Source organism: Camelus bactrianus, chromosome 15, assembly GCF_048773025.1.
Source record: "Camelus bactrianus isolate YW-2024 breed Bactrian camel chromosome 15, ASM4877302v1, whole genome shotgun sequence".
Lineage (NCBI taxonomy): Eukaryota > Metazoa > Chordata > Mammalia > Artiodactyla > Camelidae > Camelus > Camelus bactrianus.
In genome coordinates, this window is record NC_133553.1 from 32142046 (window position 1) to 32157351 (window position 15306).

At 40.1% G+C, this 15306-nt stretch overlaps 2 protein-coding genes across 6 annotated transcripts in view; one reads left to right on the forward strand and one right to left on the reverse strand.

Moving 5' to 3' along the window:
- The window catches only part of ZNF512 (zinc finger protein 512), a 32056-nt gene extending 23038 nt beyond the window's left edge, over positions 1-9018 (forward strand). For all 5 annotated transcript variants that reach the window (XM_010948470.3, XM_045511788.2, XM_010948468.3 and 2 more), the window contains 4 exons: positions 1835-1936; positions 2859-2921; positions 4083-4181; positions 6998-9018. In XM_010948470.3, the coding sequence (XP_010946772.1) occupies positions 1835-1936; positions 2859-2921; positions 4083-4181; positions 6998-7303 (570 nt within the window). In that variant the 3' untranslated portion in view covers positions 7304-9018. The remainder of the gene's footprint in view (positions 1-1834; positions 1937-2858; positions 2922-4082; positions 4182-6997) is intronic.
- Positions 9019-11936: 2918 nt separating this feature from the next.
- Positions 11937-15186, reverse strand: CCDC121 (coiled-coil domain containing 121). The gene is made up of 2 exons (XM_010948467.3): positions 14678-15186; positions 11937-14235 (listed from the first exon to the last, which is right to left on the reverse strand). Exons 1-2 carry the CDS (start codon positions 15184-15186, stop codon positions 13233-13235), a joined length of 1512 nt encoding a protein of 503 aa, XP_010946769.2. The 3' UTR covers positions 11937-13232.
- Between the last annotated feature and the right edge of the window lie 120 nt (positions 15187-15306).

Genomic DNA, 15306 nt, shown 5'->3' on the forward strand with positions numbered 1-15306 from the left:
AACTATACATTAGAAGGATCATATACCATGATCAAGTGGGACTTATCCCAGGGATATAAGGCTGGTTCAATATCTGTAAATCAATCAATATGATATACCACATTCAAAAATTGAAGAAAGAAAAGCATTTGATTGTCCCAATAGATGCAGAAAAAGCTTCTGACAAAGTGCAATCCTTTTATGATAAAAATTCTCAACAAGGAGGTTACCAAGGGAACATACCTCAGTGTAATAAAGACCATCTATTACAAGCTCACTGGTAACATCTTCAGTGATGAGAAGCTAAAGGCTTTTCTTCTAAGACCAGGAACAAGATAAGGATGCTCACTCTTGCCACTTTTATTCAACACAGTAATGGAATTCCTAGCCACAGCAGTCAGACAAGAAAATGAAATCAGTGGTGTCCAAATTGGAAAGGAAAAAGTAAAACTGTCACTGTTTGCAGGTGACATAGTACTATATATAGAAAATCCAAAGGATGCCACACACACACAAACCAGAAACCAATTAGAACTGATAAATGAATTCAGTAAAGTTGCAGGATACAAAATTAATATACAGAAATCTGTTGCGTTTCTATATACCAAAAACAAACTATCAAAAAAAAAATCCCGTTTACAGTGACATCAAAAAGAATAGAATACCTAGGAGTAAATATCAAAAAGGAGGTCAAAGAGCTATACTTAGAAAACTCTTAAGACATTGATGAAAGAAATTGAAGATGACAGAAGCAAATGGAAAGATACACCATGCTCATGGATTGGAAGAATTAATATTGTTAAAATGACCAGAAGAGAGGAAATGCTTAAAAATAAAGCCAGCTTTGTACTCTGATTTACCAGAGGTTCTTTAGTTTACCTTTCTTACTCCCCTCATTACCTCAGTGGGCTTTGGTTCTGTTTTTCTGTCTCAGAGAATCTGCTTCTTTACAGATACTTCCATTTTTCAAGCAGGAGAGTTCTTTACTCACTGGAAATACAATTCTGTGTTACCAATGGTGGGCTTTGTAAGAAGTGTCTCTCTAGGTGTTAATAACTGTTTTCTGGGAACTAGTTAGAGTTGTAAAAAATAAAGACTGGTGTCAAAACATGTGAAAAGAAGTGCTAGGAATAATTCTATTTTGCAGTAGAAGCAAAGATTAAGTTTCTATTCCCTGAGTTTTCTCACATTCTTGTTTTAGGTTGAACCTTAATTTTTTGTGTGGAAGTATTTTTAAAATATTAAGAATTAACATGATGTCATTGAAGAAAAATGATAAATGCAGAAAAGCAGGAAAAATATTAAAATCACTCAAAATTTTAGCATCCAGAGAATACTACTGTTAACATTTTGATTTATAGCCTTTGACTCATATACATATATTTCTATTGAATATGTTACTTTGTGTGTATATATGTACCTTGAGTATAAAGCATACTTAGAATATATATGTTATATATATAGAGAGAGCATATTTGTATCCCTCTCTCTTTTTTTGTTTTGTTTTATTTTGTTTTCCTTTCTCTCTCTTTTGTGACAAATATTTTAACTGTATAATGCTCTGTCACTAGTTTTTTTTTTTTCAACTTTAGATGAAGTGTTATATCTGAAAGTCTCCTGTCCTCTGTTAAAGATGTTTAAGATGTTTGTCTTAAATTGTTTCAAGATAAAACAATAGGAAGTTATGCTTGTGCATTTCAGGAACTTTAAAGAATCTTACATACTATAATTTTTTTATATATGAAAATGTACTTCTGCAATTCGAGAATTACATAACCTGAAGGTAATTCTGTTACTTTGGGGATATTTTGGTTGAAAGTTGAATTCCTCCAATAAAATGTTTCTTGTCTTACAGTTAAAATATACTCGCCCTGGGTTACCTACCTTCAGCCAGGAAGTACTACACAAATGGAAGTCAGATATCAAGAAGTATCATCGCATTCAGTGTCCTAACCAGGTGGTTCTTTCTCATTCATTTATTCAATAAATGTTTATTAAGCATCTGCTATAGTTTTAGTTATTCATTCCTTTGTGACAAAGCACCTAAACCTCAGAGGCTTAAAACATCAGTTACTTTATTTGTTAACAGTTTTGCCAGGGCTCAGAGGGCAGTTCTCCTGCAGTACATGGCATCAACTGGGATCATTCATGGGTTGCATTCAGTTGGAAGTTCTGATGGGGCCTGAATGTCGGGTGGCTTCTAAGCGGCCATTTCCCTGCTTCAGCTGGGAGATTGGCTTTCCACCTGGTGTCTCTTGCATGGTAGTTTGATTACCAGCAGGGTACATGGTGACTGAATTCTCAGACAGAGTATTGCAAGAACATCCAAGTGAAAGCTGCAGATCTGTTAGGCCTAGCTTCAGAATTAGTTCAGCATCAATGCCACAGCCTTCTGTTGGTCAGAGGAATCACAGGAGTAACTCAGTTTCAAAGGGAGGATAGATAGGCTCCACTTCTTGATGGGAAGAGTGGCAGAGAATTTCCAGCCATATTTAATCTATTACAGCTGTTATGTGCATTACTTTGGGAGGAGTAGATATACAAGAAATAAGAGACACAATTGCACTAAAGTTAAGCTGATTTTTGGAAAAATCTGACCATACAATTTTGTGTGTTTTTCTAAGTATCAGAAAAAATACCAGGGAAGAGAATGTTTTAAGCTTTTCTAAACAACTTATTCACCTCCTTTTCTTTTACTTTTCCTTGTTTTCTTCTTGCTCTTCAGCTTGCATGTGAATTCTTTTTCTTTGTGGTTTGTGGTGCAGTTTATTGGGCTTCTTCCTCCCAAAGGTAGAGTGGATTAGTGTAAATGGCCATATTGCTAAGAAAAGGATGCTGTTTGGTATAATCTTCACATGATTTCTTCTTCTCTTTTTCAGGGTTGTGAGGCTGTCTACAGTAGTGTATCTGGCCTTAAAGCTCACCTGGGCTCTTGTACATTGGTTTGTAATGTTCTGAACTCTTTATCTTACTGTGACCTCTAAAATAATCTGACATGGAAGAGAATTCAGATTTGGTGAACAGCTAGTTGTCCTGTTTGCTGTTATCTTTAAAGGCTGGTTTAGTTTTTGTTTGTTTGTTTGTTTTTGTCCCAGAGATTCTTGGTCCTTTACTGGGTGGAGTGCCAGGGTATAGTCAAGATGCAGAACAGGCCAACATAGCCATAAATCATAGCAATGAAAAAATTTGGACGAAAACATACAGTTCTGAGTCCTACCAGGGATTTAACTTCTTCCACCTGAGCCTCTACCACACTGGGCCTGCCCTGTCTTATTGGGCCTTCAACTTCCTAGAGTCACCTTACATGTGCTTATCTGGATTGGTGAAGATTCTCAAATCCATCTGAACTATACTGGCTTCTGGGGATGGGAGGTGTCCCTGGGTGTCAGGCTGACAGCCATTCACCTCACTGAATCTTTTCCATGTTGACCAAGGTGCCTACAACCCACCAGCTGTGGGGATTGCTGCCACTTTCCATTCCCATTCAGAAGTATCTCCACACAATATGAGCACCATGGAAACTAGAAGCTTCAGGAGGGGAGAGAGGTCTTAGTTCATGGCAACAAGGGACTTGTAGGCATCCAAACCAGACCTGTCCAGAAATGCTTAGGAGTTTGTCATTTCAATCTTAGTTTCTGAGTCCTTCAGCTAGGTCTTGTGGAGGTTAGTCTTCTAATTCTGGATTCCCAGGGCACTCTTTGCAGTAGTGGGTTGATTGTAGTGGGTAGAATTGCACATTGGTCTCATTGAACTTCAGGAGTTTGGTCATTTGGTGGGAGGAACCAAGAACCTGGAAGTGAAGCCATAAGGGAAGATAGAAAAATGTGATGTGTTACATAATAAAAGTAGAGGAACTTCAGGTTGTGTTGGGATTAGGAGGGAGTGGTGAGTATTTGGTGTAGAATTGCATTAAGATTAGATGTATAACAGTGATAATACGCCCAAGCAGGTTTTCCTAAATATATTGTCATTTTGGATTTTATTCCTTCTTCATTTTGCTAAAGTAGTATCCTCTCTTTTCATCTCTAACAGCCCCTACCCATGGCCCGGGTTTGTGTTGCTGAATTTACTAACCATTCTCTTTCTTTCTCTCTTAAAAATAGGGAACCTTTGTGGCTGGAAAATACAAATGTCTTCTGTGTCAAAAAGAATTTGTGTCAGAGAGTGGTGTCAAGTATCACATCAACTCTGTCCATGCTGAGGTGAGGTTTCTGTTTTCCCCCAGTGTTTTTGTAAATATGTGGACCCCGTGAATATGCCATAAGAGAAGTGGATTTGTGCCTGTTTTTGTGGGCTAGGACTGTCAAGGAAACCAGGGTGTCTACTGGAGACATTGGGGTTAAAATACTACCTAAAATTTGACATTTAATTGTATTTTTCTGTGAAAGCATTTGAAATCACTGTGAGTGTGAGAATCGCTGACTCTTCTGATTGTCTTAAATCCAATTAAATGATGCGTGTGGCAACTAGACTGCATTGACACCTTTGGAATGTTTATATAATGTTTACTTCTGCTTTCTAGTATTCCAACGTCTTTGAGCAACCTGTTTGTAATATTATTGAAATACCGCATAGAAAGAATGTAAACAACGTTCTTGAAAAAATTAAGGCAGTTTGAATACTAACTGTACTACTAAGTAATAGTAATACATCAATGTTAATATTCCCAAATGTGATAATTGTAGTTATGCAAGGGAATGCCCTTGTTCTTAGGCAGATACATGATGATGTAGTTAGGGATGAAGTATCATGTCTGCAACTAACTTAGAAATGGTAGAGAGGAAGGAAGGGAGGGAAGAGAGAAATTAACAATGGTCAATCTAGGTGTTCATTGAACTATTGTAACTTTTCTTGAAAGTTGCAAATTTTAAAAATTAGAAAATCAGAAATTCTGTTGAAAATGCTGTTAAGTTCAGAAGGTCAAGAGTTTTCTCTTGGGGAAAGTTTTTAGGATTCCAGGTGAACAGAGAAATTGTTTACTATATAGTGAAATACCCTTACTGTGGAAGCTTAAGGAATAGAGGGTGCATTCTCTTGAATATCTTACTGCAGAAAATCTTATTGCCTTGTGAGGGAAAATAGCACTGTTCTCTGCCCTCAGATATAGTTCTTAGCAATGTGGGCTTTTGTTAGTGTCATCCAGTGTTGTTCCTGTTGCTTCACTGGTTGAAGCTTTAGTAATCCCTTTCCATATCTGAGATTTCTTCGGGTAGGCAGTCTTATTTTTTTTACGATAAAAGTGTACCTTTTTAAGGCGCGTAGGGAGTAGCTCAGTGGAAGAGTATATGCTTAGCATGCGTGAGGTCCAGGGTTCAATCCCCAGTACCTCCACTGAAAAATAAATAAACCTAATTACCTCCCCCTGCCATAAAGGTGTACTTTTTTATGCTCCAGAAAGTATTTGAAAGATAATTATCTCCTGACAAAATCTGGCCTTTGTATATTCATTTGTTTCTCTAGTTTCCGTCTCCAGCAAATTTTACTTAGTTTGGGACTTGCTCCCCAAGCATTTGTTTAGTAATTTATGCCTGTATTTATGGACTCTATGTGGTGGTGTAAACATCTTTACCTGTTCCTCCCTTTCTGCCTCATTTTCTTACACTGCATTTTTTAAACAGAAATGTTGAAACACGTGAAACTAAACAGAATAGTGTAATGAACAGCTTTCACAGTCCTCAGTGCATGGCCCATCTTGTTTTATTTATAACCCTACCCACTTTTCTTGTCCCTTAAAAGCTTATTTTAAAGCAAATTCCATATCCTGTGTCAGCTCTCAGTACTTCTTTCAACCTGTGTGTCTAAAAATATAGGACTTTTAAAAATATTTAACCGCAATAAACATCACACTGAAAAAATTAATAGTGGTTCCTTAATCCATCATATATCCACTCATTATTTACATATCCCTGATTTATCTCATTTTTTTTTTTCAGATTTGGTTTATTCCAATCAAGATCTGAAGCAAAGGTCCATATACTGCATTTGTCTATTTTAATTAGAATAGCATTATCTAGTAGAAATGTAGTGTAAGCCACGTATGTAATTCAAAATTTTCTACTAACCACATTTTTAAAAAGCATAAAGAAAACTGGGGAAATTAATACTGTATTTTAGTTAACCCAATATGTCTTAAATACTATCTTTTTTAAACATGTAGTCAATACAGAATTATTGAGATACTTTATATTTTTTTCATGTTAAGCCTTTGAAATTGAGTGTGTATTTTACATAGAAAGCATATCTCAGTTTGGATTAGGAACTTTTCAAGAGCTTATTAGCCACACAAGGCTAATGGCTATCTCACTAGGCAATGCACATGTAGAAATTTCCTTCATTTTTTTCTCCTGTTATTTAAGAAACCAGGACATTTGTCACCTATGTTTACCCACTTCTTGGATTTGGCTGATTGCATTCCTGTGGGCAGTAGTCCTCTATCCCGGCTATTTCCTATAAATTGGTAGTTAAAACTAGAAGACTGATCAGACCTCTTGTTTAGATTGACATTGTTATTTGTGTGTGTGTGTTTTGATTTGTTTTTCTTTTGCAAGAATACTTCTTCATTGGATTCTGTGTCCTCCAACCCTTAATTTTTTGAACTGAGATTCAGGTTAAGTAATTTTCTGATGGTTCATGGCTAGAAACAGAGCTGAGATTTGCACCCAGGTGGTCTAGCAGCAAAATTCATGCTCTTAATCACTACACTATCAAGCAATAAAAGTCACCTCGGGCCCAATGCTTTACATATGATGAGGAGATTTTTAAAAGGGGAGGAATGGTTGGGATGATGCTAAGTAGTCAGACTTTGTAGATCTCTTACTAAAGTTCCCCAAATTATGTCTCATACAAGAAATGCTTTTAATGACTCCTCTGTACTGAATTTCTCCAGGCTCTGGTTTCATATCTTTCTTCCTTCCTGTGTTCTGCCTTAATCATGCCTTTTAAAAAAAATCTTCCTACACTGCTTCCAGATGCCCTTCCTATATTTTGACTGGATAATGTTTCTGTTTTGCCTCTGTAGGATTGGTTTGTTGTCAATCCAACAACGACCAAGAGCTTTGAGAAGCTGATGAAGATAAAGCAGCGGCAGCAAGAAGAAGAAAAACGGAGGCAGCAGCACAGGAGCCGAAGGTCTCTAAGAAGGCGGCAGCAGCCTGGCATTGAGCTTCCTGAGACAGAGCTGAGTCTTAGAGTAGGGAAGGATCAGAGGAGGAGTCATGAGGAACTGCTAGTGGCGACCTGTAAAGAACCAGAGCAGGAGCCAGTGCCAGCACAGTACCAGAAAGTCAAGCCCCCAAAGACAAATCATAAACGAGGAAAGAAGTAGGCAGTCAGTGTGAAGCACTCCTGGGAGAGTGGATGGGATACTGTGGTCTCGGAGACCTGTGCTGGGAGGCCTGAGTCACGGGGCTGAGTCAAGAGAAATTTACTCTTTTAGCTGTTTGTGTAAGACTGTAACCTTCTCAGCTCTTTCCTCCTGTGTAAATTTCACTGTTTTCCCTACTGATTCCCTTGGACCCTCTACCACCCCATCCTTTTTGGTAGGTTTTCCTGCTATTCCTGATTGGAGTCCTCTTGTTTTTCTCTTATCTTGCCCAAAGAGCTCCCTCTTAAGGCCCATTATAGGCCCCTCTTGCCCCGTATAAGACTAAGAAATCTGTTTGGTTGTCCTTTCCATACTGGATGTAGAAAGTTCTTGGAAGTTCCATTGACTTCGTAGTCACTCCACCATCTAGTTTGTAAAACAATTCCAAACTAACTTCTAAAAACCATACTGACTTATCATTTTGTATTTGTGATGTAACAAGCCTAGAACCTAGAACTGTTGTCACTCCTATAATAAGGTTGCCCTGTCTGTTTGGGTGACAAAATTTATGGAGGCTGTTTGTCGTCTCAATATGGTTTCAGGATTGAAAGTGAGAAAACAGACTTAGAATAAAAAGGCTAGACCCTCCGGACACAGCTTTTCCTTGGGAAATGCTTTACTTGTCCCAGATGGCAGTGAATAACTAGACCCACAGGCATGAAATGCAGCTTTAGGAGGAAGGTGTCCCACACATAAAATGACAGGAAAGAATATAGTAGCAGCAGAAATAAATATTGCCTCAGATTTCCTAGCTGTGAGGCCCTATCTGTTGCTATGAACAGTGCCCTCCTGCAGCTTGTCTTGCTCTCTCAGTTTTAAGGATTGAGAAATACTGTGTTGCCCCTGATGTTTTGACACAGACCCCTAATATTGCTGGTACTGCCACGAAGGCCAGTAGCCAAGGTGCACATTCCTTCTTCCCTGGACTTGACATGACTTGTTAGTCTGCACTCTGTTAAGTACTCATTTCTCCCTTTAGCCAAAGTCTGTCTCTATGAATTTTCTGAGAATATCGTATAATCTTGTCCTTGACTCTCTTTTTAAAATGTTGTGTTCTTGTCCTCTTTATATCCTGAGACTTTGACACCAGGTGTAGATATTAATCTGGAGTTGGAAAGAAAATTTCTTTTTCTGAACCTCCTGCCTACCTGATAAGGTCTATCTGGCAATTTCTCTTTGAGGCTGGCTTTTCCTGGAACATTGGTTAGAGCAGCTCTGTTGTTGTGTTCCTGGATTCTCTTTCCTTTTTCCATAAATATTGGTCTCCTATATTCTTGCCAATTTTTTGTGGCATATGCCACATAAAAAGCCAGAGACCCTTAACACTAATATGGACCAGTAGTACCTTTTCAAATTCTGAACGGCTGTTACTACTTTTAACTCTGTTTTCTGTGCTCCTCCATATAGCCTTAAAATGTGGGCTTTTTGAAGACCACTTTCATACATGGGAGCATTGAAACCTGATTGGGATACTGCCAGAACAGGTTGTTTTGAAACAAGGGAAGGACATGGTCTATCCACTCAACATTGTCTTTGGCAGTTGCTCCCTTAAAGCCCTTTCCATACATGAGGATTGTCAGGGAGGAAAATGGAGAAGCTCTGTTAATTTCTGGTGAGTAAGACTTGGGGAATGTTTGGCAGTGGCAAGAAAAATAAATGACTCTGTGTTAGAATGATGTTTCCAGTTGTTCACTGACTGCAACGTGCTGCCTGACTTCTTGCTGACACAGTGTATGGGGGGAGGAAGATGACAAGAGATGAGAATGAATTTGGAAGAAATAGTGTGTAGTTGTCTCAGTAGTTCTTCAGCTGTTGAAATCTGGTTCAAATGAATACATGCATACCTTGCTTTATTGCTCTTCCCTTTATAGGTATCAGTTTTAATTAAGGCATATATATTGTTTTTTTGTTTGTTTGTTTTGCAGGGGGGAGGTAATTAGTTTTATTTATTTGATTTTTCAGTGGAGGTACTAGGGATTGAACCCAGAACCTCAGGCATGCTAGGCATGTGCTCTACCACTTAAGCTATACCCTTCCCTCCCAAGGCATGTATATTGTTGTTTTAGACATAATGGTATTACACACTTTAGACTACAGGGTAAACATACCTTTTACATGCACTAGGAAACCAGAAAATTCATGTGACTTGCTTCATTGTGAAATTCCCTTTATTGAGGTGGTCTAGACCCAAACCCTCAATAACTCAGACATGTGCCTGTAATTGGTTTGAAATTAAACATGCCCAATTTCATCCAGGACCCTGGTAGGCAATCCTTTTATTTAACTACCTGAGCCAGGGGTCAGCAGGACTCACTAGAGAGGATGTTAATCATACTATTGAATTTTTAAGTTTTTTAACCACATTCATTAGAATAATATTCACTGAAGTTGGACTGTATCAAGTGTAGCTAGACTTTGGAGCAATGTGAACTCCTTGCATGGTTTGGAATGGACATTGGTACAATCAATTTCAAAAGAATTGGTGGGATCTAGTAAAATATGCCCTGAGACTCAGCAATTTCAGGCCTGAGTCTATACAGAGAAACTCCTCCTGTCCAGGTGTGCCAGTAGAGATCTTCAAGAATGATATTGCAGTCCAATTTCCAGTACACACTGGAAACATCCTACACCAGAGACTACTGACTGTCCACCAAAATCTGCTTCACCTTGCAGAGTTATAGTATTACAGAAGAAATGGCTAGACTGCACTTCCAGCCCTCCACCCCAATCCCCTATAGTGTTGGGGTAGCCAACTAACTTCTTTCTGGTGGGATGTGAATAGAAGAGATATGTATCAATAATATGCCAGAACTTTTAACAGAGTGAGTGTACCTCGATGCTTTATTTCCTCTTCTTCTGGCTGATCATCTAGATGCAGATGATATGGCAGCTCTAGGGCATGGTAGAGCATAACATGGAAGGTGTTGATTCCGTGAATCACCCCAAGAAGTACTATTTGACAATGAGGAAGATTTATCTATCTTAGACTATTATATGAGCAAAAAATGTCTGTTCTTTGAAACATGATACATTCTTGGGTCTCTGTGAGCCTTATCCCCTACGTTTGTCCATCATCAGGAGACTGGGTAAGTTGTGATAGTCAACTATCACAGCTATCAAATAAACCAGGTCTTGTATCATGGATACATCTCAAAAATAATGTCTGGGAAAATAAGTTATTAAAATATTTATATTTTAATAAAATATAGAAAAATATCATGAAAACATGCACAGGTATGATACACACCAAATTTAAATAGTGCTTATGGGATTCAGAGGGACTACAAATGGTAAGTTCTTGTATCTTCAGATAGATAGTGAGTTTGTTATAGTTTTCTGTATTTTTTGGTATGTCTGAAATGCTTCATGTAAAAAACCAGTTCATACAAACAAGAAAAGATACATTATGCTCATTTCCTTCATCAAAGGGAACACTTTAGGAATTTTACTTCTGCTTCATTTTCCCCTTTCATTTCCACCCCCACCATCACAGTTGGCTCTCCTCTATATTTTCTCTTCACATCCATGTCTGCCATCCCTGTCCAAACCATCACCACCACCTCTGGTCTCAACGCCATAGCTTCCTCAGTGGATTCCTTCTTCTGCTTTTCTCTGGCTTGGTACACTCCTCATACAGCTGTGTGAATTTTTTATATTGTAAATCAGACTTAATTCACATGCTCAAAGCCTAGTGATTTCTCAGTGCACTAAGAAAAAAGTCATTTCCTTTATCTTATCCTTTAAGGCCCTCTGTGATCCCACCATTAACCTTTTAGCCTCTTCTGCCTCACCTCCACCTTTGTTCTCTGGCCATTCCCCAACTACACTTAGCCACACTGACTCTTCTGTTCCTTGATCCTTCCAAGCTCCTTCCCATCTTAGGGCCTTTGCATTCACTGTTCCCTCTGCCTGGAATGATTCTTCCCCAGTTCTTGCACTGCAGGCTTCATTTTATCATTCAAGTCTTAAACCTAAATTTCAGCTCGGAGATTTTTTCCATCCAAACGCACTTTCTGTAACATCACCCTCTTTCCTTTCCTGCATAGCAAAGAGTAGACTGAGATCCTAGTTGGCCAACTTACTGGTGGCTTGCAGATACGGATTTCCAAGGACCTTTGTCAGATGACTCACCCTTTAGTCTTCAGCCCTCAGAATGATACTCAAAGCAAGAGTCAGACATAGTATACCAGATCAGATTTATCTGGGATGAGAGGAATTCAAAAGAAACTGAATTAGATCATCAGGATAACACTGGCAGGATGGGGAATTAATAGCAAAATAAAATTCTTTATCCTTCCTATTTTCAAACCCCTTATCTTTAGTTATTTTCCTATGGTTGGTTTTTTGTTTGTTTTTTGTGGGTTTTTTTGCATCCCCAGAGAGTAAGGGCTTCAATGTGTCTTGGATACCACGGTTTTGAAGTTCAGGCTTTCTGTGTTTTTAGCTCCACTAAACTGAACTATTCAGGTTAATGTACCTGTGGGCCACCTAACGTTCTGCAGTTTTATTATGTACACACTAGTATGAAGAAGACATGCAGAGTTGGTAAAGAGAAGAGAGAGAAAGTGTAAGAGCATCGAAACAATAGTGATCATTGGGTAAATAATAATCCGAGGTTTTTATTTTCAAATAACAAAAATTTTGCCTAAGAACCAAGAAATAGCACATTTAACAGAAATTCAGTGCTAGGAGTTAAAGGCACATTGAGGGAGATTCTTTTTCTGAATCCAATTTTAGAGGAATTCACTTTACATATAAAACTGAAAATCCAGGAAAATTATTGTGAAGTTTTTCATCACTGACAGTCTCTTGAAAACAAAGTTGATTCTGTGTTCCCATTGGGGACAATGTAAAAATACGGAGTTATATTTCTGTACAGGGTCCACATAAATCCCTGGTCTACCTATCAGTATGTCGTAAGTGCCAAAGACTGTAACTACCTTAAAAGTCTATACTAATTTAAAATACTATTCCTAGTTCTACTTAAGGGGCATAAACATAGGATAGACGTGAATAACAAAGGCATTTCAAGGACAAGTAAGTGCATATGTAGTAAGAAAATGTAAGTGACTTAAAACTAAAGTACTCACTCTGCAGAACCTTCAGTCATTTTACTTGTCATCTTGGAATTTAGGATGTTATTAGGGAAATAAATGGCAAAAGACTTTAAAACGTTCTCCAAATATTTGAAAAACCTTTTGATACTTTTTCCTGAAACAGGTAGAGTCATTCAGTACCTCATTCAGGCTAGAGGTATTTCTCCACAAAGATTATTTTCGAAAGTCAGAGCTGACCTTGTGTACATCCCTCTAATTCTCATCCCTTCTCACAATTGTATGGGCTGAGTGTCAGACAGAAGGTCATTCTGCCTAGGGCTTATTATACTTGCAATTAGAGTATTTTTCAGTCTTGAGAGAACTACTCAAGGAGCTTTCCGGTCACTGTCACAGACTTTACAAAGAGAGTAAAATCACTTTGTCTTTGTATGCTAACATGGCCAAAAGATGAGGATACACTGTTGTTTATGGAACAGAGAGCACACATATACATCAATCTGAAATGGTATGCTTCGGGGGCGACTTTTTCTATAAAGAAGCCTAAATTAGCTAGGTGAAACACACCACACAAGTGTTTTCCTCAAGGTGGTGTTCTTGAACTAGTTTCACCAGCAGATTTCTGGCAAATGGTATTGGGTTATCTGGAGGTATGAGAAACATCCTGTTTATTAACAAGAGCTAATTAAAGAAAAACCTAACTTTAAGGGAAGGCAGTCCCACAAATAATCTAGCAGTACTGCTGGAGAAACACCGAATCCTTCACACTAACACATTATGATGGTTATTTTACCATAGCAACCAGAGATCCCAAAGCCTTCCTAACCAGGTTTATGTTAGGTAGCACCTAAGAACCCTTGCTCCAGTCCGGACCTAGTCAGAGTTATTTTAGGAATTACTCTGGAAGCATCCTTGATTTGGTGCCTAGGGCAGGGTTCAGTGTGGTCTTTGGGAGTACCCTGTCCATTTGGGCACAGATTACGCCTTTCTTGCAGCCGTTGCCTCCCGCGGCTTAAGCACTCCAGGTACCACTGCTCCTGCTGCAGCTGCTGCTTTTTCTTTTTTATATGGCTCTGAGTAGCCTCCAACTTCCGGTATTTCTGAATTAGCTGTGGAATTTCCTTCTGTAACCGCTGGTTCTGTCTGTTGACACTACTGTGGAAGTCCAAAGTGTACTGCTTTGCTGCCTTCTCCAAGGCCTGAATCCCATTTGTTGGTCTCTTTCCCACTCGCCTGGCGTCTAGCTCACTCAGTTGTGCCGCCAGTGATGCTTTTTCCTGGAGGAATTGGACCAGCATGGCCTCCTTCTTTGCAGCTGTCTCAGCCGGGGTTTTCTTTATCTCCTCCTGTAATGTCTGAATTTCTTTCTCCTGTTTCTCCTTTATTATGAAAACGTCCCTCATTCGGTGCAATTGCTGATTCAGATTGGATAGGATATTTGCCTTCTGTAGGAACTCTGTTTTAAGCGCTGAATTTTTTTCCACATATTTGGAGGCTAATTTTTGTCTCGTTTGTTCAATCTCCCTACTTTGTTGTAAACAGTAGTTCCACAGCTTCTCGGCTCGCTGTTTAGCCTCCTCAGTGTGCTTGGTCATGTATTCCAGAAAGAACTGGTTTTCCTCCTGAACATGTGCCTTTTCGGTGAGTAACTGCCTGGTTTGCTCCACTAGGGGTTCTAGCCGGACTTGAAATTCTTTGATTTGCTTGTCCAGCTTCATCATTTCCACCATTGCCTTTTCTTTAAACCTCTTTTCTGCCTTCGTTAGCTTCTCTTGGTTGAGAAAATTATATACGAAACTAACATCCGGTTGAAGGGGGTTGCTGGAGTCTTCCGCTAACCTGAAAGAACAAGAGACATTCCATTAGTTTTTCACGAAAAATTAGGAAGTAATTTTTAAAACGCACACTTGAACCTCAATTCATACACGAAGATATTTAGGGGCACCTATGATATTCCTCACACAAGGCACGTGGGATAGAGTTAGGGGTAAAGGCGAGGGAGTGTAGCTTACAATGTGTCTTCAACTGCAACCCTGCGAGGTATCTCAAATGTGAAGGGAAAACAGGTTCAGAGTACTGAAGTGACTTGGACACGACATACACGCCAGCGAGTGGCAGAGCCGGGGTGTGAAACCCAGATCTCACAGCTTACTAATACTACAGCCGCTCCAAAGGGCCACTGGAGCCGTCTGGGCGGTTGCAGTACATGGCTGGACTCTTTCATCACCTTTCTGGGTGCCGAGGGCGCTTGGGTGGAGGGAAGCGCCCCTTCAGTACCTACTTGATAAGCTCGGCAGCCAAACGTTCCTCCCACAAATCACGGTACGATGGCTTTGGGGAGACCGCCCGGGAGCAAGCCCTAGAGCCGAAGGCTGGCGAGAAGCAGAAATAGCTTCCCCATGTGACGCGTTTTCCCAGTTTCTCCCGGCTGAGCTCCACAGGCCTCCGCGCGGCCCAGCGACTCCAGGGGTTGTACCCCGCCCAGGTCGAGGACCGTCCCGCCGTGAGCTGCTTAACATCCTTGGCTGCTGGCCGAGCCCTAGGGGTCGCTTCTCCGGCTACTCTGTTTCCCGCTCCCTGGAGGCAGACAGGAAAACGCACTCTCTTCCCGTTCGTACTCTGGGGGCCCCAGGGTCCCCTCTCGTCCAGCCAGCCCGGGGTCTTTCGCAGCAGGCCCTGCCCGACAACGATGAGCGGCTCATTGGGAGGCCCCCTGCAGTCACTCAGCCAGTGCCTCCACTTCCTAGACGCTGTTCCCAATTGGGCCCCCATCCGGGTCGTCACGGACATAAGCTAGGGCGCAGGCCTCGCCCCTTGGCCCTGCCCTTTCTGGCCCGTTGTGTTGGGTTCGGTCCGGTTCGGTTTGGTTCGGTTCAGTCGGGTTCTACGCGCATTCAGAGCCGCGTACGT